The sequence below is a fragment of the Hemicordylus capensis genome, chromosome 15 (assembly GCF_027244095.1).
Source record: "Hemicordylus capensis ecotype Gifberg chromosome 15, rHemCap1.1.pri, whole genome shotgun sequence".
NCBI lineage: Eukaryota > Metazoa > Chordata > Lepidosauria > Squamata > Cordylidae > Hemicordylus > Hemicordylus capensis.
The window spans coordinates 17,662,756-17,689,706 of record NC_069671.1 but is presented as its reverse complement, the minus strand read 5'-3'; the positions used below and the strand labels follow the sequence as shown (position 1 = coordinate 17,689,706).

General features: G+C 47.8%; 1 protein-coding gene across 1 annotated transcript in view; it reads right to left on the bottom strand.

The window, feature by feature from the left end:
- Positions 1 to 26,951, bottom strand: part of MED13L (mediator complex subunit 13L) — a 129,061-nt gene that overhangs the window by 6,047 nt on the left and 96,063 nt on the right. The window contains exons 14-28 of the mRNA XM_053279918.1: positions 26,381 to 26,480; positions 22,349 to 22,569; positions 20,644 to 20,849; positions 17,545 to 18,491; positions 15,424 to 15,603; positions 14,775 to 14,998; positions 13,003 to 13,195; positions 9,884 to 10,343; positions 9,142 to 9,361; positions 7,736 to 7,924; positions 6,627 to 6,850; positions 5,829 to 5,971; positions 4,382 to 4,540; positions 2,944 to 3,120; positions 1,076 to 1,230 (exon numbers count right to left, since the gene is read on the bottom strand). Of these exons, the coding sequence (XP_053135893.1) occupies positions 1,076 to 1,230; positions 2,944 to 3,120; positions 4,382 to 4,540; positions 5,829 to 5,971; positions 6,627 to 6,850; positions 7,736 to 7,924; positions 9,142 to 9,361; positions 9,884 to 10,343; positions 13,003 to 13,195; positions 14,775 to 14,998; positions 15,424 to 15,603; positions 17,545 to 18,491; positions 20,644 to 20,849; positions 22,349 to 22,569; positions 26,381 to 26,480 (3,798 nt within the window). The remainder of the gene's footprint in view (positions 1 to 1,075; positions 1,231 to 2,943; positions 3,121 to 4,381; positions 4,541 to 5,828; positions 5,972 to 6,626; positions 6,851 to 7,735; positions 7,925 to 9,141; positions 9,362 to 9,883; positions 10,344 to 13,002; positions 13,196 to 14,774; positions 14,999 to 15,423; positions 15,604 to 17,544; positions 18,492 to 20,643; positions 20,850 to 22,348; positions 22,570 to 26,380; positions 26,481 to 26,951) is intronic.

The window sequence follows — 26,951 nt, the reverse complement described above, 5'->3', positions numbered from 1 at the left end:
CTACCGAGATGCAAGCAACCGGGGCTAAGAAAATAACATTTGCATAACATTCCAGCACCTGAGAAGCGGGTGTTCTAAGGCGTTGTTTTATAATTAGCAAAGAAAGTCTCTCCTCTTCGAACAACTCTTCAGTGGAGACTTCCAATCAAAACAAAGTCCTTCAGGATGGCTGCAAGGGCACTCTAACATGGGTTGCCACCACCACTGTATTAACTGCACCGCCTGCTTCTAGGAGCACAGAGGGATGTACAAAATAGGTCTGCCTTCAGACAGTGCTAAATCAGGGGGCTGCAGGCTCAGATATTCCTCTGTGATATATGAGAAAAGGAGAGCGAGATGCTCCATTCCACTTTAGAACAAACCGCAGTTCCCCATTACGTACGTTCCCAGCAAACCATGGTTTGTTAAGCAACCGTAGTTAGAACACAAGCACGGCGAAAGACCAAGAGCTAAGCTGCTGGAAATTGTGTGCAAGCTTCTTTATTGAAGGAACAATAACGTGCCCAACACGTTTCAGCTATAAGCTTTCTTCGGGGGCATTTATCCAGTAATCTTTTAAGATATCTCCGTTTAAAAAGAGGACTGATTCTTTACTCCAGAGACTGGAAGACGCTTGCACATAAATTGCCAGCATCTTAAGACTCATTACTTTTGCGTTGGATGTTTCCTGTTTTCTTTCATAGTTTTCAGAGTTGGAACAAACTAGGATATCAAACAACAGTCTTGATGGCCTGGCTTCTTCTGTCTACAGTTAACCAATGAACCACAATTCTCCAAGTTGACATAGAACTCAAGTTTCTTTGGAAAGCAAGCACTTTCACTCCCTTGCTCAGACGCAAGAGGACTCGTGCAAGCCCGTGGCTCCCTTTGGCTTGTTCATGGAGCGTTAAACCACGATTTATGGCTTCATCTGGACTAGGCCAATATTACCCAAAAGAGCGCCACTTTCTCATGACTGAATCTGGAGAGGAATAGAAAGGCTTGCAAGCCATGCTAGTCTTCAGAAGCCTGAAACAGCCAAGCTTTGGGAGCAGCAGCCATGCAGGAGTGCGCCTTGGGCGCCAAAGGCACTTACCCGACTGTGCTGGAAGGACGGTCCTACTCCAATCCCAGAAGGAGAGCCGGGGGACGGGACAGGGGAGGAGTTCGGAGATGAGTGGAGATTCCCAGTGATTAAAATTCCAATGTCATTGTCCATGTCATCCGGGAAAGGTAGGTCAAACATGTCATCTGAAAGAGGGAGAAGGGAACAAAGAAGTGATGAAGAACCCTTGTCTTGTGGGGTACATCAGATATTTGGAGAGGGAAAGCACCTGCTGATAGGAAAGATTTACCCACTCATCGGCATACCAGCCAGGAAGTTACTTTGAGCAATCAGCCAGCTAATCAGTCTGGTCCCTTGACATTGTAAAAGTTGACAGCCAGAACTAGGTTGACATTAACTGGTCACAAACCACTTTACATGGAGAGAGAGAGAGAGAGAGAGAGAGAGAGAGAGAGAGAGAGAGAGAGAGAGAGAGAGAGAGAGAGAGCAGAATCTCTCACACAGACATTGACAGTACAAGCCTATGAGTGTTTACTCAGAGGCAAGCCCTGCTGTATTCAACAGAGCTTACTCCCAGGTAAGTATGCACAGGATTGCAGACTGGATTAAATAATATGCAAGTAACAAGTCAATAGTAGTAAGGGTTTGCCAAGAATTGCTGTCATTTTATCCTATGAAAGATAAAAGAAAAACACTCCGAAACATGGCGAACTACAGTGAGAATCAAAGGAGCTGGGCGCACACACACACACACACACACACACACACACACACACACACAGCTGTTGGTTATGCCTCAAGGTAGTTTCACATCTATCACTAAAGGTGGTTCACAGTTTAAAGCGGTGTACAATTTACAAAATCTCAAATCACAGTAAAAGGCAAAATACCTCTTGGAGATGCTATGCAAACTTAATTCTTCACCCCAGGAGGTGAAACACAGCCCTGCCTTTGGCAAGGGGAATAGAGTGCTACAACCTTTCAACTCCATTCTAGTAAGGAATTAATTCTAGTAGTCAAGAAAGGTTTGTAGTAGAGTAGTCGGTGGCCAACAGGCCATTTGGCTACTGTTTCGCAGCTTTTCTGAAGGCGTAACAGGACTGTCCCTCCTCCTCTTCTAGAGGGGCAACAGACACCACTCTGTACTTATTTAGAACTGGCTTATTTAGCTTCCCTCCTACAAGTTCACGGCACAAGCCGAGACCAACGAGATGCTCCAAGGCACACATGAGAGGGCTAATCGCTTCAGAGACTTTTAATCATTAAACATGGGGCAGAGTTGAGAAAAATACATCTAACACGAGCCTTTGGACATGGCTCCAATCAGCATGTGAAACCCTAAAGGCCAGGTTAAATATTGGTAAGCGTCATGTTCAGGAGGGATCCAGGGGTGTGAAAGGACTGCAGCACATGTGTGTTATGGGAAAGCTTCTTTAATTTCAGCAGCAGATCAAAGCAGCCTCTCTCGGGGGGGGGTAGGTCCTCCATACTGCCACTTGCTTCTCAGCAAAATAACTAACCCTCTCCCTAAATTAGTTTAGAAAGACACTGGGGTGGGGTGGGGGATATAGAAACAACTCGTTGATTTATGACGTTAGTTGTAATTAGTGAAGAATCTTGACTCACATTAACAACGAAGACAACATTTGTATGCTGCTTTCCTGTGGACAGAGCGCTTCGAGTGAATTAGCTCGCCGTAGGCCTTACAATTTTCCCACAAGTATTATGATCCTCTCCACACTGGCTGCAAGTGGCCAGCTTGAGAAGAAAAGGCAGCGGTGGATCTCCGGAGAACGCTCTCTCTCCACCCATCGAGGCAGCAGGCCTTGCTAGTGAGCGTGAGGGCAGAGGCCTTCTGGGCTCACACACCCCAGGGCAACCCACAGCACCTGACTCACCATTGTTTGGGCTGAATCCATCCTCGTTGGGATAGTTTGACTGAGCGACTTGGATGGTTGCAGAGGTTGGAAACACCAAGATGTGTGTACAGGATGCATCCTGCGGCGTGTTCAGCTGGGACGACTGCAGATTCAGGGCAGTGCTCCGGCCAAACACAGACCCCATGGTGACAGCATCTTTTAAGGGAAGCACAGAAAAGTTGTCAGTCTGGCCCGGGTATTCCCACGGGGGAGTGGTGACTGCTGCCACTGAAGACTGCCCCCAGGACAACGGAGCCTGCACTCAAGCAGGTCCCCAGAGACGTGAAAGTGTCTGGCAGCTGAACCGGTGCAGATTTCCAGAACGTTCTTCCCAGACTCCATTTCTACTGCTCCTTCCTCCCTCCCTGTGTGCGTGGGGTAGGGGTCTGATAGTCAGAGAGTGGGTCTGAGCGGGCAAAGGGAGCCGAGTGCACGTGGACCTCTGAGGCTTCAGCCACAGGGTGGAGTCTATTTCCAGCAGAGGTTTGGAGGGCAAGTGGAAACCATAGTTTGGGTTGAATGGCAAAGCCTGGATTGTGCTGAACCGAAACGGAATCATGTAAGTAACAGTAACTGAAGTATGGGGGGGGGGAGGAGACGGAACAGCCCAATGGCCAGGCCACAATCTGGCTGTGCCATCCAGTCATCTCCGCATCCATCCATGCCCTCCCTACAGGAAACCAAACTAAACCAGGTTGTCTAGCTAGTGTCAGCCTGGTCGCATGACCCTTCCATGGGTTTTTCCAAGTGGTAACAAGTATGCAGCACACACATTTGGACTCTATGACCAATGCTGTGCCCAACATGTGGAATCCAACAGGTCAGGTTGATGTGGTAATCAGGGCAGGTAGAGGAGAGAAGCCCTATTGAGACATTATATTCTACGAGTGTACAGATGTCCATATAGGTACATGTTTTTATGTGAATAACCATACCAGCATTTGTTGTACAGGTCCACCCACTGCATGGTACAAATCGGAAGTGTCCTTCTGTACCTATGTCCGGCTTGTGTGAATAACCATGCTTGTGTACATTGTACACTTGGACCAGTGTTGAACATAACACGTGAATACGGCTACTCATTCTTTCAGTAAGTGTAAACTTTAAATTTGTCTGAACTCCCCCCTAAACACAAACGCCGAATTCTGTTAGAAGACTCTCTCTTACTTATCAGTCCAAACTGAAATGGCGATGAAACGGGTTTCACATTTTACCATCTCAGAGCCAGGGAAACAGCTATTTCCCCCATCCTGCGTCTTCTCCGGGTGCAGAATGGCATGGTACTCCACAGCATGCCAGAATACAGATTTCGAGGGCCACACGGAAAACAAATCCAAACAAACAGAGAGAAGGGAGGAGAAGGCGCTTGGGCAGCCGAACCCACTAAGCACAAGGCCGGGCAGCTGTGGGGGATTACCTGGCATGACCACGAAGGACCCCTGGGGCTCCATGGCGACCAAGCAGGCACTGAGAATGGAGGGAGAGTCTGCCGAGGAGATGCCACACATCCGACACACCTCCTTCAACTGCTTGCTGATTGTCTGCAGCGAACACTCTCCGAGCAGGATGCTCCAGTCTGGAGGAAGGAAGCGTAAGGAAGAAGATGCAGCTGGTGGCCTGGGGGATCTTTCCTCCCCCAGGAGTCCAGTGTTGTATGGAAGTCCACACGTGTGGGGGATAACACACCCTGGAAGGATGTGCCATGACTGCGAGATCTGGCAGGAGGAGGTGGGAAGCCGGCCACGTCCCCCTGCTTCAAGTGCTGCCTTTTCGATAAGACAGAAACCCTCCTTCACGCCCTGGCCTGCTTGCAGCCAGCTTCTTGCCAACTTTACTGGCCAGACCTTCTCTCCTGCAACCTCTCACCTCTGAGGATCCTTTCACCTTCCCATACATTCCCAGAGAAATGTCACAAGCATCCCTCTCCATACATATAGTATACCATTTCCCATAGCAGCTTAAGTTTCTAGCCCTGTCCTCTGCAGCCTCCCCTCTTTTGGTCCACCAGCCTTTGACATTCTGGCCAGCCACCAGCCTCGTACAACATCTATACAGGCAGCTTTGTATCTGAGCTATCCATGGTTTTATTACTGTATTTACCCAAATCTAAGATGGGGTCCGTACCTCCCCCCCTGCCAGTTCTTTCCTGTTAAATATGGGAGGGTCTTCTTAGATTCGGAATCCTCTTTCATAGGGATATAGGAAGCTGCCATATACTGAGTCAGACCCTTGGTCCATCTTACTCAGCATTGTCTACTACACAGATTGGCAGCGGCTTCTCCAAGGTTACAGGCAGGAATCTCTCTCAGCCCTATCTTAGAGATGCCAGGGAGGGAACTTGGAACCTTCTCCATCCCCTGAGGGGGATATCTTTCCTTCATGTAAATACAGGGATAACCTGTATCTGTTAAGACATCGCCTTACATTCAGAGTTACCTTCTATTTGAGTAACAGTACTTGAGTTTGTGCTTTTAGGGAGAGAAGAGGTGGCTGTTCTTGTGGGTTTTGTGCTACTAAACCCACAACCAGTTAAAGAATAACGTTGCCTGATCATAGTCAGCACTCCTATTAGGACAACATAATAGCAACAGTCCACTCCATCTATCGCTATGCTTGACAGACTATGAAGGAAAGGAACAAGATTGTTCGACAAAATGATAAAGAGCTGGACTAGGACCAGGGAGACCCGAATTCAAATCTCCTTTCGGACCTGAAACTTGCTGGGTGATTCTGAACCAGTCACTTCTCTCTCTCCCTAACCAACCTCTCAGGGTGGTTGTGAGGATAAACATAACCATGTGCACTGCTCTGGGCTCCTTGGAGGAAGAGTGGGATATAAATGTAGCCAATAAAAAAAACAATACCTTTCAACTCCCCATGGCCAAGTCGCCCAAGGCGTCCAATCACAACTCTCCAGGGCAGTGATGTCATCTGGACAATCCCAATGCACCATTCCCACAGCTTCTGCAAGCCAATTTTCCGGGCGGATACCTTGCACCTCCTTGACCTGTAGAGAAGAGGGAGCCAAAAGCCCTTCCGTATTACAGTCTCTGTCATTCTACTATTGCAAATCCTCTTCCCCGGACATCCAGGCACTCAGCTACCTTCCAGGGACATTGGACCAAGAAGATGGCGCTCTTGACTTGCAACCTTGCACTATTGCTTCATTTCAGCCATGACGTCACTAGCTGGCCCGAGGCAAACCCCTGTCCAAGGTCACCCGTCTACAATATGAGGGAAGTCTTGTTGGCCTTGGCCTACAGCTTGTTGGCCTTGGCCTACTGAAATAACACATGGAGAAGCACTTAGTGCTATCAGTGCTACAATATCCGTATTTCTTCCCGTGATAATTACAGCCAAGACTGAAGTGTGTATCGATCTATTTTTAAGAGAGCTTTTGTCCCCCACACTTTAAAAGCCAAGCTGCAAAGCCGTGGATGATGGGTGATTATTTCTAGTCACCCCAGCAATCGGCCAGAACTTTTTATGGGCAAACTGAAGGTGAACGGAGAGATGCAACTGTCTGACAAGGTCAAACCGTAGCCCCATCTCGCCGGGTGCTGTCTGTCCTGACCAGCACGGCCTGTCCAAGATGCCAAGAATGGGGCCAGGGGCTTCCTGCAGGCAACTGAGCCAAGAGGAGGTTCCGCTTCCCACCTTACCTGTTGGGCAAGTCGATGTTGACGATGCAGGTTTCCAGCAACTCGCCGTGCAGGTCAGTGCAGGAGGCCAGCAGCCAGCGCTGGTCGTGCGACAGGCAATACCCCACAAAGAGCACGTTGTACTTCTGGCTGGCTTCTCCAAAGGTCTCCCCGAGCTCCGTCTGCTTGTCTTTGATGGGTGCCAGGATAAACGGAGGTGAGTACAGCTGGATGGGGCTGGGCCTCTGTTAAAAAAAAGGGAAATCACACGCAGGTGTAAGAGGGAGATGCAGAGGGCAGAGCGGTGCTGTGTGCAAAAAAATAAGGGAAAGCTTCCGAAGGCACAGCCGGGCAGCCCACTTGAAGCAAGTAGCAGGTGCAAAGATTGGGTCCAGCTCCCTTGTGCCCACAGAGCTGGAAGCTCCTCCCTCCTCGGGGCCACCACGGCTTCAGTAGGGAGTCACGGGACTGACTCAAAACCCTCAGCTCGGCAGAATGGCTCTGCCAGAAGACGCTGGTGGGGATCCTTTCCTCCACCCCCTGGCCCACACCCCATGTGTAGCATGGAAGTTCAAGGCTGGGTTTCTGAAGTTTTGACATTAGAAATGCTACCTAGAATAATAAACTATTAAGTTCAGGACGATGGGATGGAATAATCCTGGAGTTCCCAAAGCTGGGTCCCCAGATGTTGTTGCAGGCCATATTGTGGCTGGGGATTATGGGAGCCGAAGCCCAACGACATTTGGGGGACCCAGCTGTGAGAACCCTTGGAACAAGCCATCTCATCTGCAGGCGGGCATCAGCCCGAGATTCAAGTCTTCACGTGCTACTAAAAAGGAAGTACATGACTTTTCAGAGTTGTGGCTTCCCAAAGTGAGGGAGGAAGTGCGTTCCAAACCCAGCTATGTCATCAATCTGTTTCACCCAGATGGGAACAGGTCTGGGAGTTCTGGAGATGAGGGTTGGTCTGGGGTTCTCATACACCAGTTTGAAGCCCAGCTTGCACTTTCCCGTCTGCTCCCCGTACCAACTGGAGAGCAAGGCCGTGATTTGGTGCGGCAAACCAAGTTTCACTTGCTTTCCTAAGGAGCTGTGGGATGCCACCTGCCTCTCCAAGTGAGAGTGCTCACCTCGGGGTTCTTGAGAGTCATCTCGATGCTGGCAGCTGGCCCGAAGCCAGTCAGAGACTTGATGTGGATCTGTGTGGGCAGCGGCCGCCTGCACTGGCAGTAGACAGAGAATGCCAGAGACTTCAAGTGCTGAATGTAGAAGACCTGTTCGTCCTTCATGGTCTGCAGCATGTATTGGCAAGGCACAATCTGGAGCGTGGCAGGGGAACAACAAAGCCGGGATCAGAGAGACCGGCGGGCTCTGCTTAGGGCCTCGTCACCCATTACTTACGGAAGGAGCACCCACCACATTTTTAAAAGACACAGACAAAAAGCACGCAAAAAATGCACAAAACATATGGGTTGCACTTATAGCCTGCCTCCCTTCTGTGGAACTACTCAAAGGGGGTAAACAAACGGCTCGTTCACACGACTATTAGCCAGAGAGGACAAGCATCTGATCCAGCTTTGGGAGCCGTGTGTGCTCCTGATCCTTGGCCACGTGCGAGTAAAAAAGCAAGGCAGGAGTGGAGCGTGTGATCGCCTGCTAACTGCCAGCTGGGTACAGTATGTGGAACAACTCTCTACATAAAATCATGCCTATATTAAAAAAAAAATCCCTCTGTGTAGAAAGCCAGATGTCAAGGAGCAGGGTCCTAACTTAGCCTTCTCCCCAACATGCTAGCTTTTTATGTGGTAAGGGTTTTCCTATAAGGAGAGCATTCAGTATGAAGGGTAGAGCCCAAACATGGGGTTACCTCTCCCAAGGAAAGCTAGGCTCCAGAGTCTCATCAACGCTTTGTAGAAGTCAAGATCTCTATAGAAGAAACCTTGGACAGGGTGCCATGTACCTGTTCTTGGGTACAGCAGAGTTGCCACCCATTTTACCACCCATTGTGGTTATTAGCCCCTGCCGTTTTTTGGGGACTGGACACAGAGAGAAAGACACAGGACCAACTCTTCTACCATCGCTGCCTCCACAAGGCAAACAGAATTGGCTCAATCTAAGAATCTGAATGAGTCTGCAAGATTATGGTGTCCTTGTTCTCAGAGATCCTTGCTTCCAGGGGCATGTGATGTACCCCATGAGACATAAATTTCAAACTTATACTACAAAGCCACAACAAACCCATCAAGAGGTGGTGTCCTTAAGGCACTTGAACAGGCTGTGCCCTCCAGGGAAGGCGGTGGAAGAGAATGTGCCGTACTCAACACATCCTGTGGCTTTTGTTGGAAGAGCGGTCTGCTGCCTTGACTTCCACGAGCAGAAGGCCAATGGGCTTGGAAACCAAACGACAGGTGCCTTGACAGAAGCATGGCACGCTCAAAGCTGGCAAGATCACGGCTTGTTTCAAGACTAGACTGGTTTCTGGTAGTAGAGACTCTTCTCTCAGCTAGCTCAGCAGCAACCCCTTTGATGCCCTTACCTGGAGAATGAAAGAATTCCTCATGTTCTCAGGCAAGTTGTCTAGCATCTCTGTGTAGCATCGCATCAAGCTCAGGAGCCAGAAGTTGGCCGAGGCAGATTCCTCATCTGCTGTGTAGGTGAAGGGGTCCACCATGTAGATCACGACCGCCGGGGGATAGGCATGGCTATCTGCGGACTCGGGCTCTGTGGGGATTCCTATCCTCTCCCGCTCCGCAGAACTAGGAGAGAGAAAAGAGGGCATCGAGTGCTAGTTCAATGCTTCTTCGCGAAGAAAACAACAAGGGTGGAAACGAAGCCAGGAAGACTTGGAGACACAATGCAAGACAGAGAAGTGACCCAAAGGAAACAATGGTTTTGCTTAGCCAGGGTTTGTCAAAGCGTAGTTAAAACAACAACAACAACAACAACAACGTAGAGACATTCTCACAGGTTAAAATTGCTATCTTGGCCTACCGCAAAGCCTAAGGGGAAGCTGCAACATCAAAATAAACTTGAACACAGGCCATAATCGAACACAAAATTAAGCATGTTTAAGCTCACTGAAATCAATAGACTTAGGCAGTTAATTTTGTGTTGGATGGCAATTAAGATATCCAAAGTATCACCAAACATCATCTAAAATAAGTAGATAATTTCTCTCTCTCTCTCTCTCTCTCTCTCTCTCTCTCTCACACACATACACACACACACACACCCCGTGCTAAAACCCACTGCAATGATCTTCACCTCTCTGGACTTACTTTTCTTGCCCTTCTTGTTGCTGTTGAGATGAGTTGTGTCCGGTCTCTGCGTCTCCTGCGGAGACTGAGCTTCCTTGGGGTCTCTCTGTGGAACTGGCCCCAGGAGCCGGGTTTGGGGCCTGAGGCGGGCCACCACTGAACCCTGAAGAGGAGGTAGTGCTTGTCTGGTTAATACTGGGTGCTGAGGCGGCGGCAGAGGCAGCGGGGAGCTGTGGCACTGCGGATCCTGAGGCCGAACTGTTGCCTGGCGGGAGGTTCGTGGCCCCGCCGTTGGGGGTGGAAGTGAACGAGTTGCCCGCCGGGGGAACCCCAGGTGCAGCAAGACAGGCAGAGCCGGGGGGAATCGATGTTGCGCTCCCAGGCAGAGTTTGTTCTTGGCTCAATGGCACAGGCGGTGCAGTCTGGTGTTTGGCCGGCGCCAGCAGGCTGCTATCAAGTTGCAAAGTGGCTAAGTAAGGTGCTGTGGGGGGAGGGGAGGGGAGGGGGAAGACCCACAAAGACCAGTCAGACATCACAAACGAGAATCGGGAGCGACATGAAGAGAAAGCGCAGGAAAAAGCACACAACACGGTCTAGATCCTCAGAGCAGCTGCAGGGCTGGCCGGTGGAACCCTGCCGGGAGAGAGACACTTGCCTGAGAGTCAAGTGCCCCTGCAGAGTTCCGGGAGCGTGGCGAGCGAGAGGAAAGGCAGACAGACACACACTGGACTGTGTCTTGCTAGTCCGGGCTGAGGAAGGCAGAGAGGCACAGCTCGAACGGGACATTCCAGGTCGCAAACGGGCTCCCAAACTGGGTCGCAGTTGATCCCCGTGAGGATTCTGGCTCACTGGGATGCGCTTGGCTCAGAACTCAGCATATGGAGAACCAGACGCTCAGGAGCCACCCAAGGAGCAGGCTGTGAACTGCTGGAGAACCCTGTGCTCCCCCCGCCCCCTAGCAAGAGGTCCACCATGGCAGAGGACCGGCAGGTTCCTTCCCTTCCTGCAAAACCACCTCAGAACAGCTAGTTGCTTTTGGTTCTTTATGTCATTCTCAGCAGGAAGCAGTTTTCTTTTGCGTTCTGAAGACACTGGCTGTCATCATATCGAGTGTGGATGTGCCAGGAAGTTGCAGTCGCACTGCAGGGAGCTTTTCTACCTGCTTAGCATCAGGGAGAGGGGACCAATGGCAACAATTTGTTCTGGTTCAGAAGTGCCCTAAGCCACCCATAAATATGTTCACTGAGGGTCATGCAGCCCTCGGGCACATATTTTTGGGCAACCCAGGGCATTTCCAGATTCAGACCAAGCCACCAAAACCCACTCCTCCTTGTTGCACATGCCAATACAGCTGTAAGCAAGCACAGGAAGCTGCCATCTACCGAGTCAGACCCTTGGTCCATCTAGCTCAGTATTGTCTACACAGACTGGCAGCAGCTTCTGCAAGGTTGCAGGCAGGAATCTCTCTCAGCCCTAGCTGGAGATACCTCCAGAAAGGGAACTTGGGACCTTCTGCATGCAAACAGGCCGGTGCTCATCCCAGAGTGGCCCCATCCCCCAAGGGGAATATCTTACAGTGCTCACAGATATAGGGTCCCATTCAAATGCAACCAGGGCAGACCTTGCTTAGCAAAGGGGACAATTTATGCTCCACAGAGTGGACAGATCTTCCTGACACGTCCATACTCTGATCCTCTGGGTGTCAGCCAACAGTAATGATGGAAGTTGTAACTTTAAGCCACCATGAGTATTAGGGGAGCAGAAATATAATAAAGTTGCCTATTTCCTGGCGTGAGTAGTGTAGAACTTCTCTGAATTTTGATTTTGAATTCTTTGATGTTCATGGTTTACTGAATTATCAATCAATTTGTTATTTATTGTGGGACCACAGGCCTGCTCTGACTGCCACCAAGACAGGGAAATGATATGCACATTAAACTTGGCTTGACTTGCTAGAGGAAAAGGTAGTATTTTGGGGGATTACTGAATCCAACAAAAATGCTCTAGTTAAGAATAGATAGTTCACAGGTTGTATCCACCATGCCAAGACCTCTCCCCCAGCCCATGCAACCCTGCAGTTACCATGTGCTGAGTTACCTATGAGCTTATCATTCAAAATCACTCGATTGACAAGAGGCTGCTGTAGGTATAACTAGGCACTTCTAAGGGAACTCTCAAGAGTGTCCTCTAGCATTTAAGACCTCACCTCATCTAGGGCAGAAAGTAAAACAGAACATAAATCCAGCCATATAAGAGAATAAAACATCAAATCGCATTCTTACAAGTACACTGCCCTGGCTTAAGTGTCAAATGCAATAGAGATTTACATATCAGGCAGTATAAATGAATAAATAAATGCTAGAGGACAGGGTCTAAATTTAAGCGTGCTGGAAGCACTCAGAGTTTGACCTAGAAAGCAACAGCCTTCCTCTTTCCATTAGATTTGTAAAGTATATATTAGGAAAATAAATAAAATAAATAGGTCACACAAGGAAACCAGCTCAACCCATTAGGGTTTTTAGAGGGTGACTTTTTTTCAACCAGGTTGATGTAGTATCTCCATATGGGATATAGGCCATCAAAATAATTAGTCTGAAACTGCTGATAAATATGCAAATAAGGATGCCGGCAGGAGGAAAAGCAACTAATTGAAATCTGATTAACACGATTAGTCAAATGTCCCAGAATAAAGCGGCGAGAGTTCTCTGGCGGAAAAGCCAACACACAACCACAGCAACCCAAGGCATGGATGCTAAGTCAGGCTGGTTGAAATAACAGGATATATCCACAGGACTGAAGCTGAATCAGGCATTATGGGAAATCATTCAGCCTTCTTAACCTCGCTCAGATCACTTTAAAGGGGGATTAGACAGGTCTGTGGAGGACAGATGTATAAACAGCGATTAGCCATGTTATCTAAATGGAAATGGAAATGTAAGGATGGCAACATACCTCTGAAACTAAGCCACCGACAAGCCTACATATTCATTTTCCCAGGGCAGGCAAGCGTTGGGAGAGAAAAACCCCAAAGAAGACGCCAGGTGGCGAAGTTTTTTTTTTAAATAAAGGAGGAGATCTGCCAGGCAGGGCCAACAGCCACTGACCACGGCTCGTTCCTGACCCCGCCCATCTCTGCTTACCTAGGTGGTGGCGACAGACTTGCGCATAAAGTTTGAGCCTGGAATGATTGTCACAGTCTTCATTGCCCCAGGGTGGATTAAACCAGTCGCTCACAAGCTCATTCGTCAGTTTCTGGGCCACCGTCTTCCCCACTCGCATGATCCCATCATGCAGCACTTTGCAGATCGGTTTATGCTGGCCAAGCCGACACATCTGGAGGCACAAGGAGGAGAGTCAACTGCCGCCCCATGCCCGCAAGCCAGACATGCCCGTACCTACGCTAGGCATGCACAGGCTGAATCTAGCAAGACAACACCATCGGATTTTTTCAATTCTGCAGACAGAAAATCCAGCTCTCACAAGTAATTTGTTTATGTTTCAGCCGAGGCCCTAAAGAACCATTCTCCTTTCAGAATGTGTGGACAAGAACAAGAGGAAATCGGGTGTGTCTAAGTACCATTTATTTCAATGGGACAAGAGCCAGGATGCTTAAAATGTCATTACTTTCAAGAAGGGGCACTGTGAACCCCCTATGGATTGCATGCAAATTACCGCAGAATCTCTCCCACCTCCCAAAATCAATCTCCCCCCCTCTCTCTGGAACTGGGAACGGCTAGTGAGTTCAAACCTGTTTCTTCAGAATGGCTGCATCCTAGTGAGACGGGTATGAGCTGAACTACAGCTCCAGTCATCCCCATCTGTAATAAATTGTAGGTGCGGGTGATATAGTTCAGCAACATCTGGAGAGCCCGCATTGACTACCCCTGTCCTAGAGGATCATGAGATTAACGCTGCACTACACAGCCTAAATAAGCAGATGCCCTGAGAACGGCAAAGGACTGTAGACAGCAGTCAGTCGCATGGTCAACATGAAGGCAGGCGATAAGCCATTTTATGTGCGATCTAAATCTGCTGAGTTTTCAAAGATCTGAAACTGTGGCCTTCTGAGTGTCTAAATTTGAGCTGGCTACCAATGATTTCAGCATGCACACATAAGCACGCTGCAATCCATCCCCCAACTAAAAGCTTGCTTATTACACAAAAAGCATACAAATGTGTTCTTTTGAAATGACAGAGAAAGTCATCCAAATATGAGGGACTAAATTCCAACTCCAACAGAACAAGGATTCAGGCCTCGGCTTTACAACAGAACCAACATAGCGTAGTGGTTAGAGTTTTGGACTAGGACCGGGAAGACCCAAGTTCGAATCCCCATTCAACCATGAAACTCACTGGGTGACTCTGGGCCAGTCATGTGTCTCTCGTGGTCTCAACCCTACCTCATAGGGTTGTTATGAGGGTAAAAATAATCATGTGCTCTGAGCTCCACGGAGGAAGAGCGGGATATAAGTGTAAAAGTAAATAAATTAATAATAAAAATAAGCTGGAACGATCCAAAGTACAGAGCGATCCTTTCCCACTGAATCATGTGAAAGCAAGGGCTCACCAATTCCCGGCATCTTTATTGTGAGCAGCCAACACTTCTGTGAATAAGTAGAACCACATGGCCTTGCTCATCCAAGTCTGAGAGACTAGAGGAACCACCAAAACTATTTCAGGGACATGGTTGCCAACAGTCTGCTTCTCTGCTCTGAGAGCCTGTGATTCTAAAGCATCTATTCCTTTCCTCCTCCCATAGGAGAATGGCCACACCGTCTCACTAATGACAGATGTGAATGACAATCTGTTCATACAAAAAGCCAGACAGCTAGAGGTTCTCCTATAAGAAACACATTTGGGGTAGGGAGCGGGGATCTAATCTAGCACATGGAACATTTGTCTGCTTCCCAACCTCGTATACAGCGCTCAAGTCCCTGAAGAAAGTTTTGGCTCCATCAAGCATGGCCTCATTTTCTGGACACACCACAATATAGGCAACATCCCGATGGCCCCCATACGGGTCCAGCAGCAGCCTCTCCCAGAACGGCAAGGAGAACGGAGAGATTGTCAGGAAGTCCTTGTCGTAGCCAACCAGCAACGTCGGGATTGGAAGGGGCTCCGGGGACTCCTCTGAACCTGAAGCAAGAAGAAGGGCGAGTCAGAAAACTTGGACCACAAAGGGGGGCCAGAGATAACCAGCTGCGCTTTTGAGGGCCTCCCCAAGCCAACGTTTCGCATGCAATGAAAACCAACTGCTGAGAATCCAGACATCCTTCCCTGGAGATGTTTTTTCCGTTGAGAGGTTACCAGATTTCCCTACCACTCAAAACCACAGTAGTTTTGTCACTAGGAATATGCAACCGTTTCTCCAGCTAGTGTAATCGGTGGCCAAGGAATGACTTGTGGGAAGCATCACTGGCACCTGCGGGATGAATGCTGGGGTGGCACAGAACCTCCCTCCCCACGCTTATATCCTGCGCCCCCTTCTGAACCTAGAGGCTGTGCTCTCCTGCACTAGGGTGAGGCAAAGGCGGTCCAAGACAGGAAGGCGGGCACTGTACCGTAGGTCCCCCGTCCGGCCATTTTATGGAACTGCTGCCAGGTGAGGGGTCCTTGAACGTGCTGGATGTTCTCCCAGGTCCGGCCAGTCCGCTTTTTCTGGATGGCGTCCTGAAGGAAGGGCTGGAGGGAGAGGAGCATTCGCACCACGTCCTGGGAGGACAGCATGCTAATGTCCAGAACTGGAAAAGAACAAAGAAGCAGCTGGGATTAGCGGGGAAAGAGGACCAAGGGGCGCCAAGATGTTCTGCCCTCACCCCTTGTTCAACACCCCATGACTTATACAAAAGTAGTTTCTCTTACAAAATACCCCAAACATTTTTTAAAAAAAATATACTTCATTTATACATACTTCAACATGGAGAATATTTTTAAAAAACAAACAAACATGGAGAACATTTTAACATGGAGAACATTTTCCCTTGCACCTGAACACTCACTCTCTAATGGGAGAATATATTCCCCACTTTGGAAAGCTACTGAACTTCATACTGGAACTGAATTCTAAACCATAAGAACACTGATAATACAAAAGCTCAACCCACCTTCCAAGCAGGAGAGGGTGCTTATCCCAAGCAGTGAGGGTAGTTTTAATAATTGGCATTGCCTTTAAATCATCTTATGATTCTGAACAACAACAATTGTGGAGTAAGGTTAACAACAATTCTTCCCATCCCCAAACATGCAGGACAGACCTAAAAACATACCTGTTGAGTCAGGCTTTTAGTTTATAGTATTAAAGCTTCCATTTTAGAGTTTCTAGTGTACTTTAAATTGTTTTAATTAATGGTTTTATATTGTGAACCAGCCAGGGACCTTTTTTGTATGGGGCTGTATATAAATGTACTAAATGAGTGTACTTACTTACTAAATAAATGAAATAAATTTTTAAAAGCATGAAAAAGGGAATTCCTTCTGGTATTAAAAGTTAAAACAAAATTCTAGGCAACAGAGTTAAAACAAAATTCTAGGCAATAGGCATGATCTCGAGAGCTGGGGGTACATAAGACACATTTAAATTTGTGGATTTGAAGAAAACAGTTAAAACTCAAATCCAAGCATCTCCAAGCCACTTAAGCACATCTTTATGGCCTGCTCCGATATTGCATTCGCAGGTGCACAGGCTAAAATGTGCGGATGCAGCACACACACAAATGCCAGCAATCACGTGCATTCTATGGACACACTGAGTCATGACTGGCGCCCTAAACTGTCGCCCCTAGAGACACGTGTGTTAAATGATCTCCTACAAGCCTGGCCGGCAGGCTTGAAGCAGGAGCTATGCATGAGCCTCGGTTCGGAGACACTGGTGTACTGCGGTGATGGGTGCAGAACGTTCCTGCTTCCTTTGGAGTCCAGCCACCTCCAGGACTACACTGTACACTGCTCTGGAAATCTGAAGGACTTTCAAAAGTGGCTTGTGAGGAGTGGAGGGGCTGGAGAAGAACCACGAGCACCTGCACAATCCCTGGCACCCATGTTAATCGGCTCTCCGGATCAGGCTGCGGCATGTTTGGTGTACACGCTTCCAACAGCTGCCAATTGGTGCCAAAAAGAACTGAGGCAGGCCATGCCCACACCTCCCCAGGAAATGGTTGTGAAGTATTAAGAGACAGGTTGCTGAACAGCAGGACAACGCTGACATCTGGGCGCGTCTCTTATTACAAAGCATTCCACCTTTCAGATCTCCTCTCCTCTCTCAAGTGCTCGTATTCATTTTGTTTGGTGGCTTACAGATATTTAAGTGGACTGCCCTCAAATTGGCAAAAAATACAGGCATCTACAAATCCACCTGCCAGGGGCAAGACCCCCCAGCCCTCTGGCAAGCAGGTCACACCTCACCACTTCCACTGCCATTTCTGAGAAGGTAAGAAACAGCCGGGATCCTTGCTGAGCGGCAGGAGGGGGGCTCCCGCTGGTTCTTACCATCTCTGCACTCCTGGGCAGGTGACAGAAGACCCGCTTCTTTCCCGAGTCCTCTGCCTGTGTGCCAGGAAAGGATCTGAGGGCAGAGAGGGGTTTGGTGGCAGCCTCAAAGAATAGCAGGCTAGTGAGCGGAGCCAAGGTTTGTGGATCCCGGCCAACACACCCAAGCATGAGCCCCAAAGCAAAGAGAAGAATACCATTGCTGTGCGGCCAGGAGTGCACGGTGGCACTTCGAACGAGGGCTTCGTCCACCTTGCCGCCAGTCGGGTTGTCCACATACTGCCTGCCTTGCTCCAGAGCGTTGAAACACTCGATCCAGGAGTCGTTGCTTTCCGCCTGGATTCGGTCGTAGCTCCAGTTCGTGTAAGGGAGGGCCTGCCGGCTACAGGCAGACATGGAGTCCAAGAAGCTCAAGGAGGTGAAAGGCTGGGTGTGCTGATTCTGGAGGAGGAGCAGGAGGCTCATGGGCGGCTCTTGGACCCGCCGGGCCCCCTCTCCAAGCGGAGCCAATAAGGTGGTCTGACACATCAGCAGCCTCCTCTCTGCCACTTGGCCAATGTCTGACGTCCTGCCAAAGATATCCAACTCGTCCTCAATAAAGAGCCCCGAGTTGTACCCTAGCTTGCGGTTCATAATTGCACTAAACCCACACGTGCACCGATACTGGTCCTCGTTCGAGGAATCCGGGATGTACAGCCCGACGTCGGCACCCTTGATATTCATGTTGCAAGCACAGATGCAGCAGCTGTCGAAGTTGCTGTCCTTAAAGATGTTCAGCACAGAGTCCGAGAGGATGAGGGTGACGTACAGACTGTGGGCTTCCAGAATGGGCTGGACCGTGGCCGGCTCCACCGAGTTGAGGGGCCGGGTGGTGGAGGGCGTAGAGGCCGGCGACCCTTGGTCTGTGCTGTCGTATTTCACAGACCCCTGCCCGCTGGCAGTGCCTCCACCTCGAGGAGTCCTTGGAGTCCTGGGCGTGCGCGGCGTGGGGACGGAGAACCGGGGGGTGGCTGGGGAAGGCAGGACCCCGGCCCCGCTGTTGCTGGCTGGGGCGGCACTGTTGAGAGTCACCGGAGTGCTCATCTGGGGAGTGTTCATCTGCAAGTAGTCCTGATCGGCCAGGCTCCCGACACTGGGCACGTTGCTGCAGGCAGAGGAGGAGAGAAGGAGGAGGACACAGATGGGGCTGAGTTCAGAATGCTCCACAAACAGTTAGCCTGGCAGGCAGGCGGGTCAGCTACAAAGCCCACCCTGACTGAGGGGGGAGACATCTGCATAGCATGAGGCAGCAGATCTCAACTACCGGGCTGAGTCGTTTTCTAGCAGTGCCGGGAAGAAAGAGAAAAGGGTGCCAAAACCTCGCACACACAAAGTACTCAAATCGGTGTTCGGCCCGCAATACTTCGGGAGGGAAAGAGAATTCTAAATGAATATCCAACCAAGAAATATGATTGGGGGCGGGGGGGGATAGTAAACGTACACGTTTACCTAATCTACTTTTCAGCCTATGAGAAACTATTATTGCTTTATAACTACTGGAGTCATCCTTATATACCAGGTAAATCTTCCTAAACTGGGGGAAATCAGACCTTTCCATCTCCCACCCCTAGGCGTGCCTGGCAGCACAACACCCTCTGTGTGGTGTTCCGCTTGTGCCACAATTGCAGCAAGGGTCCAGTTCCTGTTTTCCCACAATTCTGCCATTATCTGTCAGATCTCTACTATCAAAGCATGGCCCTTTGTTTCCCCAAGAAACGACTTTCAGCCAAAGATGTCACACACACAGATCACCTTGTCATGGAACGGAAAGGCAGGGCGATGTGGATCAAGATATCCATAATGATTCCTACTTGCATTGCTAATAAACATACTTCTTAAAATGTACTCCCTTAAGGCAATCACTCTCTTGATGAAGGAGTGGAAGCCTGTGGATTTTTTCTTTTTTTAAAAGGCATCTATGCTCCGTTTCAGCTAATGCAAGAGTTTAAATATTCATTTTGAACTTCCATTTTGCCAGCAATTTGACAAGGAAATGCAGCAAAACCCGATTCTCCAGAATAATTTTTTTGTTATCTTTAAAACAGGCTGGAGTGTCAGTCAGGGGAAACGAGAAAAAGGAGTCTGCAGGTTCAGAAGGGAGAAGCTGCAGCACAGCAAGAGCCTCCGAGTAGCAACAAAAGGTGACCTAGAAATCTTGATTAGCAATCACCTCTTTGGCAGAAGCCGGCAGTAATAGTCTTCGCTCTAATTGGATTACATTGGAAATAAAAGATTTTTATCCCAATAAATACCTGCAATTAATAATCAGCTCAGGCCTGGGGAAGTAGCTACTATTACAGAAAATCTGGAATTAAAATTGCTGGCTAGGCAGTGTCAAGAGCTTCACGCTTCTTTTCTACAATTCCTTGGAGAGCCCTGGAAGATCTGCTGGAACTGGAAAGTGATTGATATAAAGGACTGATATAAAGATACAAGCTGCTCCCTCTCCAAAATTAATTCACTGCTGGGAGGAGAACCCTACGCTGGATGTTAGCTTTTAAGGGGGCATTTAACAGTTTCAATGCTTCCTGCGCTTCGAGAGCAGCAGCGAGAGGTTGCGTTTCATATACAGCACAGAACTGGGCTGTGTTAATGCCGTGTTAGTATACTGGCACACCTGCTTCAGGGGACACAAAATCAGAGAGCATGGCAAACTGGCAAGTTGTCATGGAAGAACTGGGATGAGGCCAGAAACTGAATGAGGAAGTGATGGGAGGCAAAAGCTTTCAGTCCTGAGAAAACCCCTCCTCCGCCCATGATCGACGTAGCCAAGATGTGCAAATTGTACCCAATGCTAGTGGTTAGGAGCCAGCTATATCTCTGCATGGAAATTATGAAAACAATGTAACTGACCATTTTATTTTCATGTTCATTTCAGCCCATAGAGGTAAGAGGTTGGGCACCTAACCCCAAACCCACCTGGCCCAACACTGGCAGGGCCAGTGGGTACATTTGCCTCCCAGGGAGCAAATGGGACATCCACTGCTATGGTCGAGGGAAGCAGCAGAATGGCCAGATTTGCAGATGACACTAAACTATGGTGAAGATGCACCTCTTTACCCTGGCCTTTGACTAGAGATATAGTGGTTCCTCCCCTCTCAGGCATTGTATTTTTGATTTAATGATGCTGAATTTTAATTATGTGGGAAACAGGATGCTGGACTAGATGGGCCTTCTTGGGCCTGATCCAGGAAGGTGGTTCTTCTGTTCACTTTTGATCCATGCACTTGCAACACAGCCTCAAAGACGGCACTTACTTGTAACCATCTCTGATGAAAGCAGCTGCAGGCGGTAAGGGCAGTTGTTCGATTTTTGGAGGAATAGCCCAGGACGGCCGATAGATGCAGGCCTCTGGTATCTTCAGAGGTAGCAGGCAATGGCTTGGTAGCATCTTCAAAGGAGCAAACACAGAGGAACCCATAAAGGGTTGAAAGGTCGAAACTTTGTGCACAAAGGAGAAATCCTGTAAGGCAAAAGTGGTCACATTGTTTATTATTTGTTTGATTTGATTTGATTTATTTGATTTCTATACCACCCTTCCCAAAATGGCTCCGGGCGGTTTACACAGAGAAACAACAAACAAATAAGATGTTTGGAACCCTGTCCCCAAAGGGCTCACAATCTAAAAAGAAACATAAGATAGACACCAGCAGCACTCACTTCATAACAGCCCCATTCAATTAAAATTCTTATAAGGAGTTATCTGGGTGACTTCTCTTGTCTGGAATCTCCATCCCTCCTTTCAGATGTAGCACTTAGCAATAGCAATAGCACTTACATTTATATACCGCTCTATAGCCGAAGCTCTCTAAGCGGTTTACAATGATTTAGCATATTGCCCCCAACATTCTGGGTACTCATTTTACCGTCCTCGGAAGGATGGAAGGCTGAGTCAACCTTGAGCCCCTGGTCAGGATCGAACTTGTAACATTCTGGTTACAGGGCAGCAGTTTTACCACTGCGCCACCAGGGGCTCATTTAGCACATCTACTTAGTAGGAGTACATCTAACTTTTACAGTTCTTCCAAAGCAAGAGTCCGGTGGGAAAGCAAGCAAGGAAATACATCATCATACACAGTGAGGAAGACACTATTCTTCTAATTCTCCCCAACTACTCTCACCCACACGGGCCCCTTGTGGGTCTGCTCCTTTTTAGATTCACAGCAGGTGAAGAGTGACTCATACATGCAGTCCCCAAACAACAGTAGCCGCCCTGTCCAGGCATTCACAAGAGCGCCTCTGACCAGGGGTACAAATGCCAAAAGCAGGCCAGAAGTCCTGCCACACCCCTCCCAGTCACACTGTTCATGGAAGTCCTGGCGTCTGTCTGCACAGGGAAGCACCGTGACCGTGGCAGCAGTGTTTCTGAGATCAGGAGCCCAGGGCAAGCGAGGCAGGCAGTCACGGAAGTGCTGCATTCACTTCCAACCCACTTTTGGTGCTCATACCCATGTTCAGGGGCGCCCTTTTGAACTCCTGGTCAGGGCCAGTGTTGTGCAAAGCACAAATCAGTCATTAAGATGCAGAATAAATATTCACAAGTATGTTATTTAATTATTTTGCATAAATTTCAGAACCACCACGCCATTTTGTAGTGGTCAGAGGCCAAGACACGCTGCAGTACCTTACGAGATGAACCAGTTCATGTGGCCTGTCCTTCAGGTCACCGCCTTCTTCATTTGAGCAAGGCAACTGCAGCCTATGAACACACCTGCCACTAGAAAATAGTAATACTCTCAAGTGCCCCTGTACTTCATGTGCAGACTTTACTGTGGTCCACAATGCTGAGGATTTTTAGACACTGAATGAGTATTTCTGTTTGGCTGGGTGGGCATATGAAAAACCCCAACTTAGTTGAACTGAATATGCATGGACATTGATCCAGGTTGGAGTTGTCCAACCCAACAATTTTGTTGCCCACACTACCACACCCATGCCTAACTCTACCACCAATTGCCTTACTTTTATTTCTTCTGGCTTGGGGCTGCCTAATCCATCTTCCACCTCCATTTTGAATTCTGTGAGTTGAGTTGTAACCATGTTGACCACGGGACTTTCCATCATCCCCAGAGTAGTTGCCGTCTCTGAACTGATGCCATCTTTGTAGCTCATCACAGGGGAGAAAGCCGGATGTTGCTCCAAGGAAGGCGGTGTGGGAAACATCCTCTGCAGATCTGCCACAGCTGAGCAAGACAACCCAGAATTCAACATTACAAAACAAGCCTTCCATGGGGCATAACAGTAGCCCATTCAAAACAAAAAGAAAAGAAAAAACCATGCAGTTTTGACACCAGAGTTGGTCCCATTCAACTCAAGCACAGTTTTTAAGTGGACCAAATCCCATAGAGCAAAGGGGTTCTCAAATGTGGGTCCCCCAGATGTAGTCATTCCCAGCCACAGTGCTCAGCTGTTGTGGCTGGGAATGATGGGAGTTGTAGTCCAACAAGATCTGGTGACCTACATCTGAGAACTTCTGCCCCAGAGAACTGTCCTGCCCAATACAATCTGAGCAAGGACACACATTACCCAGGTGAATCATTACCAACAATACAGGATGGAAAACTCCCTACTCTGTAGTGAAAATCCTCCCATTTCTAATACTGCATTGCTTCATTAAACTAACTAGCAACAACAGAGATACAATAGCGGTCAAAAAATAATTAACTTCTTTTCAGGTGACTATCCCTAGGAAAAGCAAGTGAGCAGACCATTTAAAAAAAATTTTAAATCAAAAAATCTAATGATATGCAACAATGTAGGGGATATGCGTGCTATCATAGGACACTAGAGAATTATCCAAGTCAGCTTTTTCTAGTTGACTCAGAACCCATATCACGAGCCTTTAGCAGACTAGCGTAATCTATTGTTTTTAAGCAAAACAGCAGCTAAGCAGCAGTCCTCCAGAGCACGACACCAGAAAAACATTTCAAAATACCAGATACCGTGCAAAATACCAGACACGGCATCTAGAGTGGAGCTGGCACAGCAGCAGTACCTGTCGGATGGCACCCCGAGGTTTGGAAGGTAACTTGACACCAGATCTTAAAGTTACACAAATGAAACTCCTTCCAAAGCAAGGCTGAGGCTGCCTTGGTTAGAAACCTGTGAAATTCCCCATCAGCCTCATAACCCAATTTAGGCAGACGACAAAAGGCGGCTATTGCTGCTCTTGAAATGGAGTTTGGTAATTAGAAATCTTGCCTTCAGGCACCTCTCAAAGAACAAGCAAGTACCAGAAGACAGTCTACTGGAAACCTCACTATCTTTACACGCGGAGAGATTTTTAAAACAAATATAGGACATTAAATTAAGCCTAATTCCACCCACCCACCCCCCGAACAGAGCATCTTCTCGATACTGGTGACAATACGTGCCAAGGCTTTTTTTAATTTTGAAGTCTGCCTCTCAACTAGGTCTGGGGTGGTTTGTTCAGCCATCAGCTCACATGCTCGGTTTTCCAATGCCGTTTATAAATAAATAATGCTCGCTTTGTCCCAGCCATAGGCCATCACCGGATAAAACAAACGGCAGGAAACAATCAAGGACAGCCAAGTAGGAAAAGGAGTTATTCACCTCAATCAGCCACATGAACAGTTAAAAGCCTAGGCTGTGCTCTTGCAGCGGCAAAGGCAGGGTCAGATTGCCCCCTTGGTGTTTCTGCAACGCAGCTTATACTGGTCCTCTTATTAAAAGGAACACAGGAAGCTGCCTTCTAGTGAGTCGGCCCATTGGTCCATCCAGCTCCATTCTGTTTACTCTGACCGGCAGCAGCTCTCCAAGGGTTCAGGCAGGAGTCTCTCCCAGCCCTACCTGGAGATGCTGCCAGGGATCGAACCCAAGACCTTCTGCATCCAAGCAGATGCTCTCTCACTGAGCTACAGGCCCCATCCCCACAATGGCTCCCTGCTCAACTGGCAAAGGCACTAAAAGTGACGGGTCGTGCCAGCATTAAAGAGTGTCTCTCTCCCAGCCGTAAGCAAGGCCAACATCACTAGCAGGGAGTGGGACAAGCAGCAACTTCAGCACCAGCTTGCTGCAACCCAGCAGGGGATGGCAAATGCCTTTTCCAAAGCAGCTGATCACTGCGAGGGGGCAGGAGCGATTTGAATGGCTCCAAGCAAATCCAGATGGATCACATAAGCAACAAGCGGGCAGCTCAACTAATCATGCTGGGTGAGGAGTCATAGGAACAGAGGAAGCTGCCTTCTATCGAGTCAGACCACTGGTCCATCGAGCTCAGTATCAAGCTCAGCTGCCTACAAGACTGTCTTTCTTGGGAGGCCTTCAGGAGAACCTTCAAGACCCATCTTTTTAGCCTGGCTTTTAAAGATATTTAGTTTTAGTGTTATCTCGTTTTAATGGTAATTTCAATCTGCTTTTATTTGGGTTTTGATTTTAATTAACTGATTTTAATTGTTTTTTTAATTGTATTTTAATGTAAGCCACACTGAGCCAGCTTTGGAAAGGCGGTATACAAATCAAATAAATAAATAAATACACCGCGTTATTCTTGGCTTTATGGAATATTTGACCGCTGTCAAAGTAAGAGGCAGTTCACCAACAATATCTGAGGAGTCGATTGCTAAGCTGACCCAATTCCTAGCCCATCGCAGTCTAACCATTAGCATCTCGTGCAGTTCCACTCTTTTTTTGCCAGTCTTGACGGAAGTTGTTGCATCAGCGGGGGGGGGGGAGTACAACAACCCCAATTTATTTAACACTTCCTAGCCCAATCCACTTTGTGCCATCTTCTTTTGGGGTCTCCCCAACCCACACACCCACCCAAAATTTCTGCAATGCAGTGTCATAAAAAGGAAGAAAAATGTTTAATTAAATAAACCCACAGAACTGACTGGGTATCATTATTCATTTTCATATGTGTCATGCTTGAGAAAGCCTTGCATATTTTAAGCAGCTATAGATCTACTAAAGCTGTCAAAATCCAATCTCTGTGTACTTCATACTTCTGCATTTGAGTAAATCAGGACTGCTTTTATGGGTCCATAAAATTCTCTGACTCATCCTTGTGACACCATGGTTTTTCCCCTCAATTTGTTCTCATTACCAGCCAGAGTTAATGAGATAACGGTTCAAGAGTGATCTGCAGCGAAACAAGTGCGCTGCTCAGAGTAGCCACAGTGTCTTTTTCCTCCGAAACCAAGGATCTTGTAATTCAAAATGACATCTGTTTTCACACAAAATACCGTTTCCAAATACACAAAAGACATTTCTAAAGCATATCATGTATGTGAGCGGGGTGGGGAGCACAGCTGCCGATCTCAAAAGACACTGCAGCTCTCTGTGGTTTCTGGTATGATGGAAAAGAGAATGTAGCATTGAGATCTACCTAACACGTGCGGGATACACAAGCCTCACACAAGCCAGGCGCCTTTTGACTTCAACTAAAAATTAACGCATCCTAAGGAACAGCAGCTTGAACTCTGACAAGCTTAATTCCTTCATCTGTATAGATTTAATGAAGACAGAGGATACAGTTCCAATTAGAAACCATTGCCTTCTACTACATGCAGTAAATTCCATCTCTACTTGGAAATTGATAGCTTCTAAATGAAGACAGTTCAAATTAAAAATAATTACATTTCCCCGTGGCTTATACAATCCCATTTGTGCAGTAACGCTGTGCCTCAACACACCAGCTAATACACAATTGATGACTGCTGCAAACAGTGGCAGTAAAAAAAAAAGATGCAACTGCTGTCCAAAGGAAGTCTATACCACTGACACAGAAGCAACTAAGAATAAAATTCTGGGTCTCTAGTTAGAGAAACACCAATGGCATTACCCCAGATTGCTCTGGGCCAGTTTTTCAGTTTAAAAACATTTTTTTAAAAAAACAAGCCTTGTCAAAACATGATCAGCTTCTAATTTTAAGAGAAGCAAACCACTATGGTTTTTATTCTGGTTTTCTATGAAAGGAGGACAAAGCAATAACTGCAGCTGGGAACAACGTGGGGGTCACACTCTGCTACTTACTTGGGGGGTAAGGGACTGCTGTTCGGCCATCCTTGCCCAGAGGGCGCTCTTCTGTCCCCACAGCAGGCATCTTTGACGACCGTAGGGCCGGTGAGACAGCCTAGACATAGGACAGCTTTTAAGTAACTCATTACAAGCAAATAATTCTTTTTTTAAAAATGCAAACACAGAACAAAACACACTATTAACAATCTGACCATACCACAAAGTTTAGGGTTGTTTGGGGGTTTCGTTTTTGTAAAGGCAATAACCTTTTGTTCTTTTCTGTACTTCAGAATCAATAGGTTTGGACTACTTTTTTTAAAAAAAAAGTAGTTTGTTTTTTAAGTACAAAGAACAGTCTTTGAACCCCCTTATTTTGTGTCATTTACTTCTTCTAGTTCTTAAATACAAAAAAGGCTGCTTGTGGTCTCTATTTCCTCTGAAAATTAATTAAAATGCATTGATATTTCCCACAAAGTTGGCAAAAGAGCATGGCTATTTCTGCTGATTCACAACGAAAAGCACCACTAAGGAAAGGTAAAGATCCAAGGTAAACAACAGGCACACAGTTGTTGAGAAGGGAACCTAA